Source organism: Hypomesus transpacificus, chromosome 10, assembly GCF_021917145.1.
Source record: "Hypomesus transpacificus isolate Combined female chromosome 10, fHypTra1, whole genome shotgun sequence".
Lineage (NCBI taxonomy): Eukaryota > Metazoa > Chordata > Actinopteri > Osmeriformes > Osmeridae > Hypomesus > Hypomesus transpacificus.
The window spans coordinates 2,212,587-2,227,760 of record NC_061069.1 but is presented as its reverse complement, the minus strand read 5'-3'; the positions used below and the strand labels follow the sequence as shown (position 1 = coordinate 2,227,760).

General features: G+C 48.7%; 1 protein-coding gene across 1 annotated transcript in view; it reads right to left on the bottom strand.

Annotated features, from left to right (window-relative positions):
- Positions 1–15,174, bottom strand: part of LOC124473019 (obscurin-like) — a 62,358-nt gene that overhangs the window by 2,894 nt on the left and 44,290 nt on the right. The window contains exons 61-88 of the mRNA XM_047028235.1: positions 14,470–14,739; positions 12,961–14,250; positions 11,796–12,077; positions 11,117–11,198; positions 10,880–11,001; positions 10,050–10,247; positions 9,840–9,875; positions 9,634–9,732; positions 9,274–9,492; positions 9,150–9,183; positions 8,990–9,042; positions 8,787–8,888; positions 7,846–7,902; positions 6,666–6,808; positions 6,324–6,524; positions 6,127–6,203; positions 5,637–5,807; positions 5,367–5,526; positions 4,922–5,038; positions 4,619–4,783; positions 4,376–4,534; positions 2,334–2,511; positions 1,872–1,985; positions 1,458–1,625; positions 1,253–1,355; positions 649–778; positions 306–399; positions 63–105 (exon numbers count right to left, since the gene is read on the bottom strand). Of these exons, the coding sequence (XP_046884191.1) occupies positions 63–105; positions 306–399; positions 649–778; positions 1,253–1,355; positions 1,458–1,625; positions 1,872–1,985; positions 2,334–2,511; positions 4,376–4,534; positions 4,619–4,783; positions 4,922–5,038; positions 5,367–5,526; positions 5,637–5,807; positions 6,127–6,203; positions 6,324–6,524; positions 6,666–6,808; positions 7,846–7,902; positions 8,787–8,888; positions 8,990–9,042; positions 9,150–9,183; positions 9,274–9,492; positions 9,634–9,732; positions 9,840–9,875; positions 10,050–10,247; positions 10,880–11,001; positions 11,117–11,198; positions 11,796–12,077; positions 12,961–14,250; positions 14,470–14,739 (4,867 nt within the window). The remainder of the gene's footprint in view (positions 1–62; positions 106–305; positions 400–648; positions 779–1,252; positions 1,356–1,457; positions 1,626–1,871; positions 1,986–2,333; positions 2,512–4,375; positions 4,535–4,618; positions 4,784–4,921; positions 5,039–5,366; positions 5,527–5,636; positions 5,808–6,126; positions 6,204–6,323; positions 6,525–6,665; positions 6,809–7,845; positions 7,903–8,786; positions 8,889–8,989; positions 9,043–9,149; positions 9,184–9,273; positions 9,493–9,633; positions 9,733–9,839; positions 9,876–10,049; positions 10,248–10,879; positions 11,002–11,116; positions 11,199–11,795; positions 12,078–12,960; positions 14,251–14,469; positions 14,740–15,174) is intronic.

Below are 15,174 nucleotides of genomic sequence, written 5' to 3'. Positions count from 1 at the left end.
GGGAGATCACACACAGCATCACTCCCCCCTCTCCAGCATTAACCAGAACTAGTCACACTTACATGATGATGGTTTTCTTTGGTACTTTAGTTTCCTGCTCAGTGACTACGAGGACAGCAGAAAGAAGCGTTTTTTAGATGTCAACATTAGACATGTGTATATATAGCGTGTAGCTCACGACTGTTAGTATCTCAAATGGAAGATGTACCAAGTGACTGCATCTGTAACACTGGATGGCTGGGTCAAATGGCAACTTGTACTTTACGTTCAAAAGAGCTCAATAGCAGCAAACAATGTGCTCCTACCTTCAATGGTGATGGCTTGTTCCCCTGTCCGAGCGACAGCCGTGGGTAGGACCAGGTCAGCTGCACATCTAGCACTGCCCAGGCGGTTGGACAGCTGGGAAGAGAGGGAACACTTTTAATCACGCAGGGACAAAAGGGGTGTGTGCTGTATGCCTAATATGATATTTTCATCTGAAGCCCATCCCAGCTCCTCATGTGAGGTATCACTACACAAACTCACTTGCTTGTTATTCCCATTAAGTCATGTTGGAAACAAGTATTGAATGCTTTTTCCCTTATGTCACTGATGTGTTTATGGTATGGGTGTGCTGTCTGGGTACAGCGAGTTGGAGGGCAGTTGTACCTCACACTCGTAGTGTCCCAGGTCCCTCTCAGTGGGACCCTTGATGACCAGCACCACAACACCACTCCTGGACTCACTGTAGGTTTGGTACTTCTCCTGGTCGGTGAGCAGCCTGCCATCCTTGAACCACCTAGCCAGAACAGGTCACACGGGACAGGTGTGACACAGTCAGGAAAAAGGTGTGACACGAACTGAGTTACCTCAGTGTCCCAGACCAGAAATCTAGCTTGAAATAATCTTTTGCATCTCAAGTTTCCAGAAGGTGTTTCTAATCACAATGGTAGGATTCCTTCTTGGTTGGCTGAGCGGTGAGGGAGTCGGGCTAGTAATCTTAAGGTTGCCAGTTCGATTCCCAGCCGTGCCATATGATGTTGTGTCCTTGGGCAAGGCACTTCACCCTACTTGCTTCAGGGGGAAAGTCGCTGTACTTACTGTAAGTCGCTCTGGATAAGAGCGTCTGCTAAATGACTGAATATAATGTATATGTTCTTCCAAGTTGAGTTAAAAACCCTTAAACTCTTGGTAAGAGTGAATGTTGACAGCCAGGACACGTCTGTGTCTGTTACTGGGATGTGTCTGTGGAGGCAGAGGGATCCTGGGGTACCTGATCTTGGGAAGAGGGGCGCTCTGGATGATGCAGCTGAACTGGACATCTTCTCCAGCAACCAGGGTGGAGTTCCTCAGCTTGTTCTTGAAGCGCGGCGGCACTGAGACACACACACACAAACGTAACTCACCGGAAACGGACGGCACGGTGCATTGAATCCTTCAAAATGACTTTTGTGCGTGTTTGAGGAAGCGAGACTGACCTTGGACGGTGATCTTTCCTAGCGTGCTGGCATTGCCTGCGGTGCTGGTGGCGAAGCACATGTACTGGCCCGAGTCGTCGGCCGTCATGTTGTCCAGGATGAGGGTGCAGGAGCCGTCGGGGTCCTCGATAATGATGTGGTGAGGATCAGCCTCCACAGCACGGCCATCTGGGTTCAGACCAAACACAACATCATGACATTCCTGTACGGATGTTACACCGTGCTTCAGAAACATTTGGGGCCTAACAGAACACCAGGAGTGTTTATTTTGACAAGTCAATTTTTTATACGTTTGGCCATTTTTAGCAGACGCTCTTATCCTTGTTATAAAGGTCTACTCTAGTGAGATGGGACTTTGAAAACCCTCCTGGTGTTAAATGAACGCTTGCTGGACTCAGCAGGGGTCTGTCTCACCCTTGTACCAGGTGACTACAGGCTTGGGGGTTCCAGTGGCTCTGCAGGCAAGCTTGATGGTCTGGCCCAGCTCAGCGGTGCAGTCAGCCAGGACCTCGTCAAAGTCAGGGGGACCTGGGGATTCACAGGAACGGTGTAGGCGTGAGATAAAGGGTGTGTGTGTTGGAGGTTGGGGGTCTCTATCCGTGGTCAAATCTTTTGGGTGTGTGTTGGGGGGGGGGGGGGGAGTGGGGTTATGTCTGTGTGTGGTCAAATATATAACAATGTGTGTCTGTGTGTATGGTTATAATATATGACAGTGTGTGTGTGTGTGTGTGTTGTTTTTGTGCATGGTAAAAAAAAAAGAGTGTGTGTTGGGGTAAGGGGTGTATGTCTATGTGTAGGTTTGTGTGTGCATGTGTGGTGGCAGGGCTACAGTGTGCATATCAGTGAGTGTGTGTGTGTGTGTGGTGTGGGGCTCACTCCAGGCAGGCGTGCTGTAGCGCTGCTGCAGGTCTCTGAACTCTCGGAGCCAGGAGTTCTTGATGACCACGGTGCGCGCCTGCAGGGTGTACTTCCTCACAGAGTCCTCGCGCTCGTGCCAGATCTCAAAGGCCCGGTCGTCCCCCTCCACGGTCTCGTTCAAGTCGATGTTGTTCAGCTGAGGGTCAGGACGTGAAGTCAGGCCAAGTTCAAGGATCCACATAGAGGAACCATGGTTCGTCAGGTTGTGTTCCAACGGCTGTTTCGATGCCTTTGGACCACTGCTACACTACGGTCAGTAAAGCCAACCATGCGGTCCCTCGAGCAGCACTTGGACACTGACCATGCCATGGTCCACCTGATTCCTGCAGAAACTAGGCAGAAACTAAAGCTCTGTAAATCTGCTGTGAGGACATCAAAACAGTGGACCAGTGAGGCTATGGAGGAACTGTGGGCGTGCTTGGACTGTACTGACTGGGATATGTTCACGACTGCTACCAATAGTGTGGATGAGCTCACAGAGGCTGTGACATCATACATCAGCTTCTGTGAGGACTGCTGTATACCAACACGCACCAGGGTGAGCTACAACAATGGTTCACAGTGAAACTCAGAAAGTTAAGGTTGGAGGAGGGAACGTTTAGGAGTGGGGATAGAGGCAGATTCAAGGAGTCGAAGAACAGGTTTAGCAAGGCGGTGAGCGAGGCTAAACGACTGTACTCAGAGAGACTCAAACACTAGTTCCCTGCTAACGACTCTGCTTCTGATAACCAACTACAAGCCCAGAGCCCCCACACCATTAACAAGTCTCGCCTGGCCAACGACCTGAACGAGTTCTACAGTAGATATGAAAGACAAATGGACTGTCCTGAACCCCTTCCCACCCAAGAGGCCTCCCCCCCCATCACCACAGTGACTCTCCATTCAGGAAGGAGAAGTTAACAGACTGTTCAAGAGGCAGAACCCACGCAAAGCAGCTGGGCCAGACTCTGTCTCTCCTACCACCCTCAAGCACTGTGCTGACCAGCTGCCTCCTGTGTTCACCAACATCTTTAACACCTCCCTGGAGACATGCCAGCCTGTCTCAAGTCTGGAGGACCCTAAGGCGAGTGAGGAAGATTGTGGCCGACTCTCCCACCCTGGACACACTCTGTTTCAGCTACTCCCCTCCAGAAGAAGGCTGCGGTCCATCAGGACCATAAGAACTACGTCATAAGAACAGTTTCTTCCCATCCGGTGCTGGCCTCTTCAACAAGGCCAAGGATTCCCACTGACAACCCTTTATATTTATAATCCACCACCTTTTTGGACAATGCTGCCCAATTTCATATTTGTAACATTTCATATTCTATATTTTATATTTATATCTATTTTATATATACATTGTTTAACTCTTTAGTATATTGTTTAGCTCTTTAGGACATGTTTAGCTCTTTAGTATTAGACTTTTTAAATTGTATTTATACATTCTGCTTTTTCTGCTTTTTTAAAATTAAGATCCGTATATGTTCATTGTATGCACTTTCTTTTGTGTTAACTTACATGGCAATAAAAAACTATTCTGATTCTGGTTGTAGGCTGTTCCCACCTCTCATATGCTAAAGACTGGAATTTCTTTTGATTGATGGTTCTCACACCTCATTGTGTGACTTACTGTTGCGTTGGTAGTCATATGTTAAGGTGGGGTCGAGATGGGGTCTGATTGGTTATTCTTACAGTTATAGGTATAAACCTTTTTATACCTATAACTGTAAGAATAACAGTTCAATAATTGTAATCTAGATTCTACATTTATTCTACTATTTCTACTTGCCCTCTTCTTTATCTCTCTCTCTCTGATTTACAATAATCATAGTACTGTGACCATTCTTGCTTTGATTTAAACCATAGAGCCAAACAACTGCAATACCAGCATATTTGGTTCATATTCATAAACTGACCAATGTACCCCTCTTCCATTAGATCAAGGGGCATCGTTTTAGTTGTCAAGCCAATATGAAAACTCCTACACCTTGAAAGCAACGGCTGCAAAATAAGCGTACCTTCATCATGTTCTTGAAAACGTATGTCTGAGTGTCCGTGTTGGTGTTTCTCTTGGGCTTGCAGATGAGGACGTAATTCTTGAAGAGGAACACGTGGCGATGGTGGCCCCTGGATGAGGTCCTGATCCCAGGGGCCCCTTCCCACACCGTGAACGGCCCCTGGGTCAACACACAGCACACACAATCAAGGACGGACCGTTGGTGTGGAACAGCCGGACCAAGGAGGAGGAGGACGAAGAGTACCTGTCTGATGGGCTCTCCCAGGACATCCAAGGTGGCTGGGTAGTTCTCGATCAGGGACACGTGGTGGGTGTTCTCAGACCGCTGGGGCAGGGATGACACCATGGCGTAGGCCTCCTCCAGCAGGCAGCAGTTCTGACCGTTCCTGGCTTTGTTCCGGATGAGCTCCTGACGACGACACAACGGAAGCCATTTTAGTTCCCCCACATGTGGTCACCGGGGCGTAGTGTTCTCGTGTGCTGGTTGTAGGAGGAATTTGTTTGTGTTTTGAACGAGACCTCCAGTGTGGGTGTTGTGAAGCCCAACCTTGAGCAGGGCCTTGTACTGCTGGATCCTGTCTAAGGGTCTCTGCAGGTAGGAGTTGATGCTCAGGACTGGAGCTCCTTCAGAATCGGCCTCAGCCTGCACTGTTTCTGTGTACTCCTACAGAGAGAGAGAGAGAGAGAGAGAGAGATGGAGATAGGAAGAGGGAGCAGGAGAGAAAAAGTGAGAAAGACAAAATGACAGAGGGAGAGAGAGGGCGAGAAAGAAAGTGTAAGAGAGAGACAGACAGAGAGATGGACATAAAGAGAGAATTAGTGCGAGAGAGACGGATAGAGAGAGACTGAGAATAAACATTCCAAACCAAGTATCGAGCCTGAATAAGAATGACACCTGCCTTCATGAGTCACACAACAATGCTACACCAGTAGTATCATCTGAAGGCTCAACCCTGATACGTCAGGTACGTTTAAAAAAAGGCCACATTCACCTTGAAGAAGCGGTGGACCGCCTTGTCGCTGATGGCAGACTCAGCCTGGGTCTGGCCCACCAGGTACTGGAGGTACTTCTCAAAGCCCTCGGTGTTTCTCAGGAAGCGCATGGCCACGTCATCGTCTGTGTCACACTCGTTCAGCTTGGGAAGCATGGACCTACAGGACACACATAGACAGGGGTCAGGGTCAAAGCAGTGCTGTTGAACTTCCCCGACTGGTAGGCCATTATGAAGTCATGGAACAGGGTGATAAGTGACTGTGCTCACCCGCTATGGAAATCCTTGATCTCCTCCACGTTCCTGAATATGGCCTCCTTCTGGCTGGCGATGTCTGAGGGGGCATCAGGACTGTCCACCTGCTTCAGGTGGTGGGAGGTGAAGAAGTCCATCTCCTTGATGAACTCTCCCTCACTGCTAATTAGTTCCTGTATCAGTTGGCTGAGCAGAGATAAGGACATGTTATACTTACTGTGTCATTGCTATGTGATTGGCTCTATTTGTTTGGTTTCTGGCTTGTCAAAAGAGTTAGACCCTAATCAAAAAAGGTATACTTAATGTATACTTACTAAGTTTAAATACTAACATACTTATATTAAAGGTGTATGTGAATATCCAAAATCAGTCAATTTTAAGTACACTTAATTTTAAGTACACTTACAATTGTGTAGTAAAATAAATATTATGAAAATGTGTTAAGCTCTCATTTAATACATTTTGAAAAGGTTTCAGTGTATTATTTCCTGGCTTGGGGCCGTACCTTAGTCTCTTCCTGTACTCGCCCTCGGACACCTCCTCCGACCCCGTCTCCGGCAGGTCACCAGCCTCAGCAGACGGCTGCCCCGCAAAGGTCACAAGCACAACAGTCAACAGAAACCACTTCACAGTGAGGAGCCAAGGGGTTGAACGTGCGCTACTGAGGTTTTCCATGCAGCTCAGTGTTGAAGGACGCTCTACCTTCAGTTTCTTGTCCAGGTAGGCAGGAGACACCCATCCTTGGCGCGACGGGGTGGTTTTGGTGGGTTTGGTCCGGACCAGCCATTTGAGTGGGTGCGCCAAGTCCAGAACCTCCACGTATTGGCCTTCCTTCAGAGCGATGGTCTCTTTGTTGGCGATGGTGGGGTTGTAGTCGGCCGTGGCAACGTAGATGTCAAACATCTGCAGACACGGTCGGACCACAAACACGATCAGTGACATGGGTAAAGACCTGTGTGTGACTTTAGACAAAATGTCTGACTTCTCGGCCAGCGGTGACAATGCTGTGGGGAACAGTCGTGTTGCTCCATCACCCCGCCTCACCTCTCCCCTCGCATCTCCTTCGTCTGACTCGGAGGAGGAGTCCACTATGAGGGAGGCGGGGCGCGAGCGGCCTTGGTGGGACATGGCCGAAGGGGTCTTGGTCTCGTCGTCGCTGTCGGCCCCTGGGACTCGGAGGGAGGCACCTGGGGGGAGGGGGGGGGGGTTGCAGGGGGGATCAGAACCGGATCTGACAACACGTGAACGACACATGACTTCCACTGACATCCAAAAGGGGAGTAACAGATCGCTGGATTAAACCTAATCCCACGTCAACGTGTGTAGCTCTGACTTCTCAGACCCTCAGACAGAGTCATGTACTCCACCCAATATATTTTTTTTTACGTTTACCATCTACCACTTTACCTGTGTTTAATTAAGTCACTGATTGATCGGGATTACTCAAAGGGTTAGATAACGGAGAACTCAACATTAGCACAACCAATGGTATCGTCTTTGCACAACTCATGATTAAGAGGGTTTTCAACAACTGTGGTGTAGTTAGTACTCTAGAGACATGCACTGGGAACAAATCATATTCATATTTAGTAAGTACATGTGTGTGGTCTTCTTTCTACTCATACATGTCTGTGCAGACGCATGTATTCCAGCTACAGGCTGCTGAGTTGAAATTCAAAGCCACTAAATGCATTTGCACTGCTTGTTCACAAAAACATAAGACAACATAACTAAACTAATGAATGGTGAGAAAGAAATGTCTGACCTCATAGTATATACAGGTCATTGTCGTATATACTGATATGGTACAATGATAGAGTGGTCTGGAAGTTTGGTCCACCACCGTTTAAAGGAATTCTGACTCGTTTCAAGCTAAGGTGAATGTATTCATAATGTGACATACTATAAATAACAGCTGTCTGTGGCAGAGAATGAGAATACCACCAGGCCTACATTATTTCCACAAGTGAACACCTCAGGCTTTTTCGTGCAACATGGACAGATGATTGTGGTCATCTGCGCTTTGTCTTCCAAGCTAACAAACTCCTCTCTCTAAACGTCAATCCAACCAAGAGAGACGGGGAAGGATGCAGAGGAGTACAGACACTTCACAGGTAACCAAAGCTTAGAAACCGGCAGCAAATCAAAACGGGCTCCTTGTGGAAAGAATGTTTTGGCTTTTGGTGAGGCTATTGAGGTTGGTTGATGTACTTAGGATACATACTGGGTGGTTTGGGCCATGATTTCATCCACTGGAGCACTTGATGGTTCTGTAAGCTGTCTGAATAACAAATTATTGATCGGATGAGCAAGTGAGTGTGGATGGATGGATGGATGGGTGAAGGATGAAATGAAGGATTGGAACATCTGTCCACTGTTGTAGGAAATCCACACATGGGTCAAAACACACACAGGCTTGAAAACAAGCATTAGTGACAACGCCAAATCTTTTTTATGGTTGGAATCAATTACATTTCAGTAATTTCAGCAATTACATTTCAAGTAAACTGAACGTCCAGCTGAAGAATCCTACAGGGCAATAACAATCATCTAAATTCTTGAATTGGACATTTCAGTTCACTTACAGAATTGACTTCAACCCTGATCTATGATTGTCACACACTTGAGCAACCAGAGGAAAACCACAAGGCATTTTCTTTGAGCAGTTTCTTAAGCTTTCATGAGTTTAGACTGCAGCAGTAGAAAAGCTTCAAATTATAGAGGTCTTGTTAGCTAGGTCATTAGCTTCCTGTATTTGTAATGACTGAGGTGGCTCTTGAGTCATAGCATGACATGGACTGTGATGAACCGTTAGTTTATAGTGTTTGTGATAGCATTACAATTTAATATAGGAATACAATTTGAATTTGATATCTCCAATACCATAATTTATCACTGGTAATGATTGATGACTTGCCATTAAAAACACTACAATTTCATTTTGATAGATAGATGAAAATGGCTAGCCTAAGTCAAATCACACTTTAAATCACTGCCAAACTATCTGGATTTATTCCATCAACTCCGCCCTCAAAAACAAACATGTGGGATATTTCTTGGTGAATCTACATACTTGCCTGGCAGTATGCGCAACATTACTATCGACGGGATACGAACAAATGTCGGTAGGACTGACGGAACAGTCAGTGACACGCTCCCCCTCACCTAGACTGATCTTGGCGGACACCATCTCCGTGATTTGAGAGGTGAGCTTCAGCAGGAACTCCTCGGTCCCCACGTCACCCAGGAAGGGGATCTTACTCTCTGCTGACGAGAGGCACAGGACAACACTCAAGGCCTACTCACACCGTCTCCCTCCTCGCTGGATCCGGCTGAAACACGGCAGTGTTACGAGCTCCTCCTCTTACCTTTCCCCCTGGCTGCTTCGTCCTCTGGAGGAGTGATGGTGATGCCCAAAACTCTGAGGAAGAGAACGTACCATCTCAGTCAAAACCCTCCTTCTCACAGGTAAAACATGCTTCAGGAGTAGAACATCGTTCCACGTGGACGGTGAGTTCCAAAACTTACTCTGGAACTTTGGTCTCTTCCTTTGGTCGTGGCCCTGTGTCAAAAAACGCCACCGTCAAAAACCCTGTCCAATCCCAAGGATGCGGTTCAGTACTGATTGGTTGAGTGTGTCCCAGTCACTCACCTTCCTCCACCTCCAGATGAGCGGTGGTGATGGACTGGCCGGCCCTGTTGGTGGCGATGCAGGTGTAGGCGCCGCTGTACTCTGGGCCCACATCCATGAGGATGAGGCTGTGCTGGCACCCGGAGCTGGCCACCTTGAAGCCCTTGGTGTCAGGCTTGATCCACAGCACGTCCTCGACCGACTCCTCCTTCAACCAGCTCACCAGGGGAGCAGGGGAACCTGGAGGAGGGGAGGAGGATAGAGGAGAGGAGACACAGATTGGAGATGGAGACAGAGAGAGAATTACCGAACTTCCGAACGATCGTAGTATTGAGTCATCGGAGAGCAGAGCAGGGGTGAAGGGCGACTTGCGAGGAGTACCTTCCACTTTGACAGACAAGGTGATGCTGGCTCCCTGCTTCACCTTCCTGTTGCTGAACCTCTCCAGGAAGCGGGGAGGCACCAGAGGCTCTTTGGAGTCTGCACACCAAACAATTACAACATGACAACACACCGCCCATCTCGAATCTGCTACACACTCTCTAAACAATATCTACCATACCTTGATACCTATCTTACTACCATACCTATCTTAGGATCTTCTGGCACAATCTCTCCTGGGCCTATTGAGAGAAAGAGAGACAGTTACTTCCTGCTTCCTGAATGTTTGGACTTGTTTACAGTACGACGTTAAGAAAACCCTCAATTGTGGCCCCCAAACTACAATGTATACTGTGACCTGACCAGAACCCACATTCACTTCCCTAGCATGTCCACCTCCCTATGAGTGGACCCACCTAGGACCAGCAGCCTGGCCGAGGAGTAGGCGGAGCCGGCAGCGTTGCTGATGTAGACGGAGTACTCCCCGGTGTCCTCCCTGTTGACCTTCAGGACCTCCAGGCTGTGGATGTCCCCCTTGGTCTTCAGCAGCAGCCGGTCAGAGGGCCTCAGCGGGCAGCTGTCCTTGAACCAGTACAGCCTGGGCCTGGGGAAGCCTGGGGAGGACACATCAAGGGGTTAACCCTGAGGTTCACTTTTTCTTATATCCCCTCACAAATGGGTATAATATGTGTACAGTGCAGTACAAACGTCTTAGACACACAGGGTTTTTGACATGAATAATGTCTTAAATTTGATTTTGGTCTTCTGTAGTTGTGCGGCTATATAAAAGTGCAATGGTGCTAAAATATTTCTTTAGTCTTTTCCTTTTTAATTATTCTCATTTTTCATTTAATTTTTGCTTAACTTTTTTAAATGTTTTATTTGTGCCAAAAGTACTGTATACCGTATTTCTGTAATTAAAGGCCCTCAAATAAACACCGCCCTTGAATAAACGCTGCACCAAAAATGAACATTGTGGAATAAACGCTGCAGCGTTTAATCAAAGAAATACGTATATAGTTGTATATTTGCAAATAGTATATGTACTGTCCTATATATCATATTTAGCAGACGCTTTCATCCACAGTGACATTTGTGAGAGGATTCGTTTTTTCTCTTGGTCCGTCCTCAAATGCTCCACCACTATGCTGTCCATAATGCCTGTGATAAATGATAGACATAGCTCTATCAACTGATAGACCTCCTCTGTGGGGTGGAGGTAAAAAGAGATGGGAGTTCAGTTCACCTTTGACTCTGAGCTGCATCTTAGCGACGGGTGAGCCTGGGCTGATGTGGACGTCGTGAAGCTCGTCCACCACTTGGGGGAGCTGGTCGTCCTCAGACACAGACTCGAAGGCCTCCGTTTCCCTTGGAGGAGAGGAAGTCAAATGGTTGTCAGTGATTAGCTGATAACCAGGAAACATCTATGGCGCTCCTGCAGGTGTGTGTCAGCAGTATGTGGACAGGGTTGAGTGTCTCTCACCTAGACTGGTAACCTTTGGCACTGATGTAGGAGGAGGTCTCCGTGGCATCGGCAGCAGTGTCATAATCTGAGCTGCAGGAGACTGTGGGATAGAGACAGATGTATAAGTGTGTGGAGTGTGTGCGTGCATTGTGCGAATGACGGGGGGGGTTGACCTCCCTAATTAAGACTTGGACCCCCCCAAAAGAGGTAAAAACAACAGGTCGGGGGGTCGATACATTTATATATCGTTCTTACCTGTAATCGTAAATATTACTTTACGCCCTGAAGAAGTTGACCCCCCTGATTGCCATTGTATAGTTCCCACTCTGTGTGTGTGTGTGTGTGTGTGTGTGTGTGTGTGTGTGTGTGTGTGTGTGAGAGAAAGAGAGAGTGTGTGTCCTTGCACAACACTCTGGACAAGACAGATATACAGTACTATACAAAAGTCTTATGACACACCATTTTTTATATGAATGTTGTATATGTGTGTATATTAATAATATTTTGGGGGGCTGCTGTATTTGTGCAGTATAAAAGTGCAATGTTCATCAAACATTTTAGTCTTATAATTTGAATATTTCCTAAAGCATTTTTTTGAACTTTTTCAACTATCATATTTGTGCCTAAGACTTTTGCACGGTCCTGTATCAGTGAGTGGCTGTGTGTTGGTGCACACGTGTGTTCCGAGGCCCCTCACCGTCGACCCTGAGCTCCGCCTTGGTGGCGGCGATGCCGCTGCCGTTCTCGGCCGTGCAGCGGTACGCGCCCATGTCGGAGGGCAGCGCCGTGGTGATGATGAGCTGGTGGCAGCCCTCCTGGTCCTCGTTGATCATGTAGTGGTCGTTCTCCTCCAGCAGCTTGCCGTCCTTGTACCAGCGCACGCTGGGCGGCGGCTTGCCGATCACCACGCAGTCGAAGCTGACCGGGTAGCCGTCAGGCACGTCCTGGCTGTGCAGCTCCGTCAGGAAGACAGGGGCGGCTGGGGAACAAGGGGGGGCACTTCTGGTTAGACATGGCAGGAAACTGGCGACAACAGTGGTTGGTAAACAGTGGTTGGTGAACCCATAAGGTATGGCTCAAGTCTTTTTGGGGGGAATCTGGAACTTGTTTCTTAAACAGTATTAGAGTTAATTGGATACCAGGATGGTTTATATAGGTCCATGACAGTGGATCTTCATAAACAGTGAGAATAATGAGCAGCCCTGGTGTTTGACATTTGCTGTGAAAGCACACAGAATGAGAATGACAGATTATGAGAGCATGCAATGTAACATGGCCAGTAGATGCATGGAAGTGGATGCATGGAAATTGTTGAAAGAAATGTTTGAACGCCACACGTCCACTGAGAGATTATCACGTCGTACACACATAAACCAAGGTTTAGACAAAACGCAAGACTCCAAAAACACATCAGTACAGAACAAAAGGTGAGTAAAGTCAACAACCAGACAAAAAAAGTCACATCAAACCACTGACCAATATCGACAACATATTGTAACCGCTAACACACACACACACACAATGGACACACAGACGCACATCGCACCATGGAACATGGGATGAAAGGATTGATGACACAATGGGCATCACACATTTATTCAGCAAGTCGGCTACAGACCTGCTTAGGGTTAACAGTAGTAAAGCAAAAACTCCCATTCATGTTTGAAAAAGTAGCAAATCCAAATCAAATCACACTGAAATTAAATCACCACCACACCAGCCTTGCTGAGGCATTGGGCTATTGAGGTTTTTTTACTCACTAATGGGACACTCAATAACAAAGTGGCAATTCAATATTAAGCACAGTACATGTTGACTCTTCACAGTAGTTTACACAGAATACTAAGTGACGCGTTTCCTACCAGGGGCTCCCGTCATGAAAGAGGGCATCGGTTTCTCCTGTGTGGGGGTCTGGGAGCCGTCCTGGGTGTACCCCATCTTCATGATGCGTAGCTCCACCTTCAGCCCCTGGCCGTCCAGGATGGTGGTCTCCACGGGGACGCCCTGGGCGGTGAACATCTCCTGGAACTTCTGGGAGGCCACCTCGGCCTCAGGCCGCGCGTCAAAGCGGATGTAGATGTGGCGCTCGTCCTCGCGGTATGACTGAGGGTCCGGAGGGGACAGGTCTCCCTCGTCGGCGCTGATGAAGGACTCCTCCTCCACGTTGGGCGGTAGACGCGTCCGCAGGAGCCGGCGGAGGCGTTTTCCGGCCTGCCTCAAGGACTCGTCCATCTCGCTGCCCGAAGAGCTCTCGGGCTCGCTGTCGGCGCTGTAACCCACCGTCAGCGGGCGGCGGCCGGACGACTCCCTTGCTGAGCCCACCGTCACCTTGGCGCTGTGGCTGGTCACGCCAAACTTGTTGGTGACCTCGCAAGTGTACACCCCGGTGTCCTTGGTGGTGACGGCGGTGATGACCAGGGAGGTGGTGCCGTCGTTGTAGATGTCGATGTGGTGGTGTTTGCCGTCGGCTAGAGCCTCTCCGTCCTTCAGCCAGCGCACCTTGTCGGGCTTTCCCTCCGCAACACACTCCAGGTGGATGGTCCCATTGGGCTCCTTGGTCTGGTCCTTGAAGATGTCCTTGAAGACAGGACGCATGTCCTTACGGGCTTTGTAGCCCTTGAAGGCCGCCTGGATCTTGACAGCGGCATCTAGAAGATCTGGCTCGTCCTTCTCGGTGAGGTCCGAAACCACGGCCTCCTGTGAAGAAGTCTTCTGGACCACTATGGTGGTCTGCTCCGACACCTGGGACATCTGGGCGTAGAACCTGTCGGTGGCGATGGACTGACCTGAGGAGAGAGTAGCCTTGCAGCTCTTCTTCAGGTAGGAGACCAGCGTAGGGTCTCCCGGTATGGCCTCGTCTTCAGAGCTAATGTACAGGCTGGGCTCCGCGGCCCGCTCTCCCTCTGGAACTTTAATCTCCACGTTCTCTAGGGCCTTCGCCTCTTGATTCTCACCTGCTGTCTCCTCTTTGGCTGGCTCCTTGGGCTCCTTGTCCTCCTCTGGTAGCTCTGAGATGGAGTCCAGGGTGGGCTCGCGGCTCATGCGCCGTTTCTTAGCCAAGGCCTCCCACAGGGCGTGGACGTCCCCCTCGGAGGCGGCCTCCGGGGGCAAGCTAGGCTGGATGCCCTCCTCAAGCTCTGCCTTATCAGACTCTAAGAAACACAAATAAGACCAGGGGTGGGTGGCAGGGGGGGGCACATGCTAATATATCAATGAGTAGGATAGGTGAACTTGATGCTGCAGTCATAACGTGGAGCTATAGATCTTTCCCTGATGCCACCGTTGGGGCTCCACAACTATTTAGGGTTTGGTACAGGAGAGGTGTTCTAAGTCTTGAGGAGCGAGACGAGGGGTCTCGTGTTGGACTCTACCTTTCAGGTTGAGGTTGATGGAGCTCTCGGCGTCTCCCGGGGTCACGCAAGTGTACACCCCCTGGTCGCTGGCCTCAAAGCCCTTGATGAGCAGCACCTGGCTCCTGCCCTCAGTGGTGGCCTGGTACTTGGCCCCCATCTCCAGCTCCTTGCTGTCTTTCAGCCACGTGACTGAAACCCCCTCAGCAGAGAGCTGGCACTCCACACGAGCCATCTGGCCCACCTGCAGGTCTGAGGTGGACAGGGGCTTGTCCACTGTCACTGGAGCCTCTGTGGAACACATAGACACTCTGGATACTCAAATGTAGCATATACTGCTGAGCTGAGTAAGGAAAGGCAGACGGTGGTTGGTCCTTGCAGGTGTTACCCTGATTTCCCACACGAAAGACTAGGCACAAACACAGGAACATTATTATTTCATTTAATGGTGTTCTTGGCAGGTTTGTGCTTCCCGCTAGTCCTTCAACTGTTTGCAACTCCTTGCTAGGCTATGGAGCTAGCCATGTGTAATAGCCTGGTTTACATCAGTCATTTTTATTCAAATGACTTGTTTTGTATTTTTCTTTAATTCAAAATATGTGGGTTTTTGGAAATTGATTTGATGCATAACTTGATGTAAACATGATTTACAGATATTGACTCCAACGTTAAGCGCGCCATCAAACTTAAAGCAAGCTTTCTAAAAACAAATTCTCAAACTAAAGA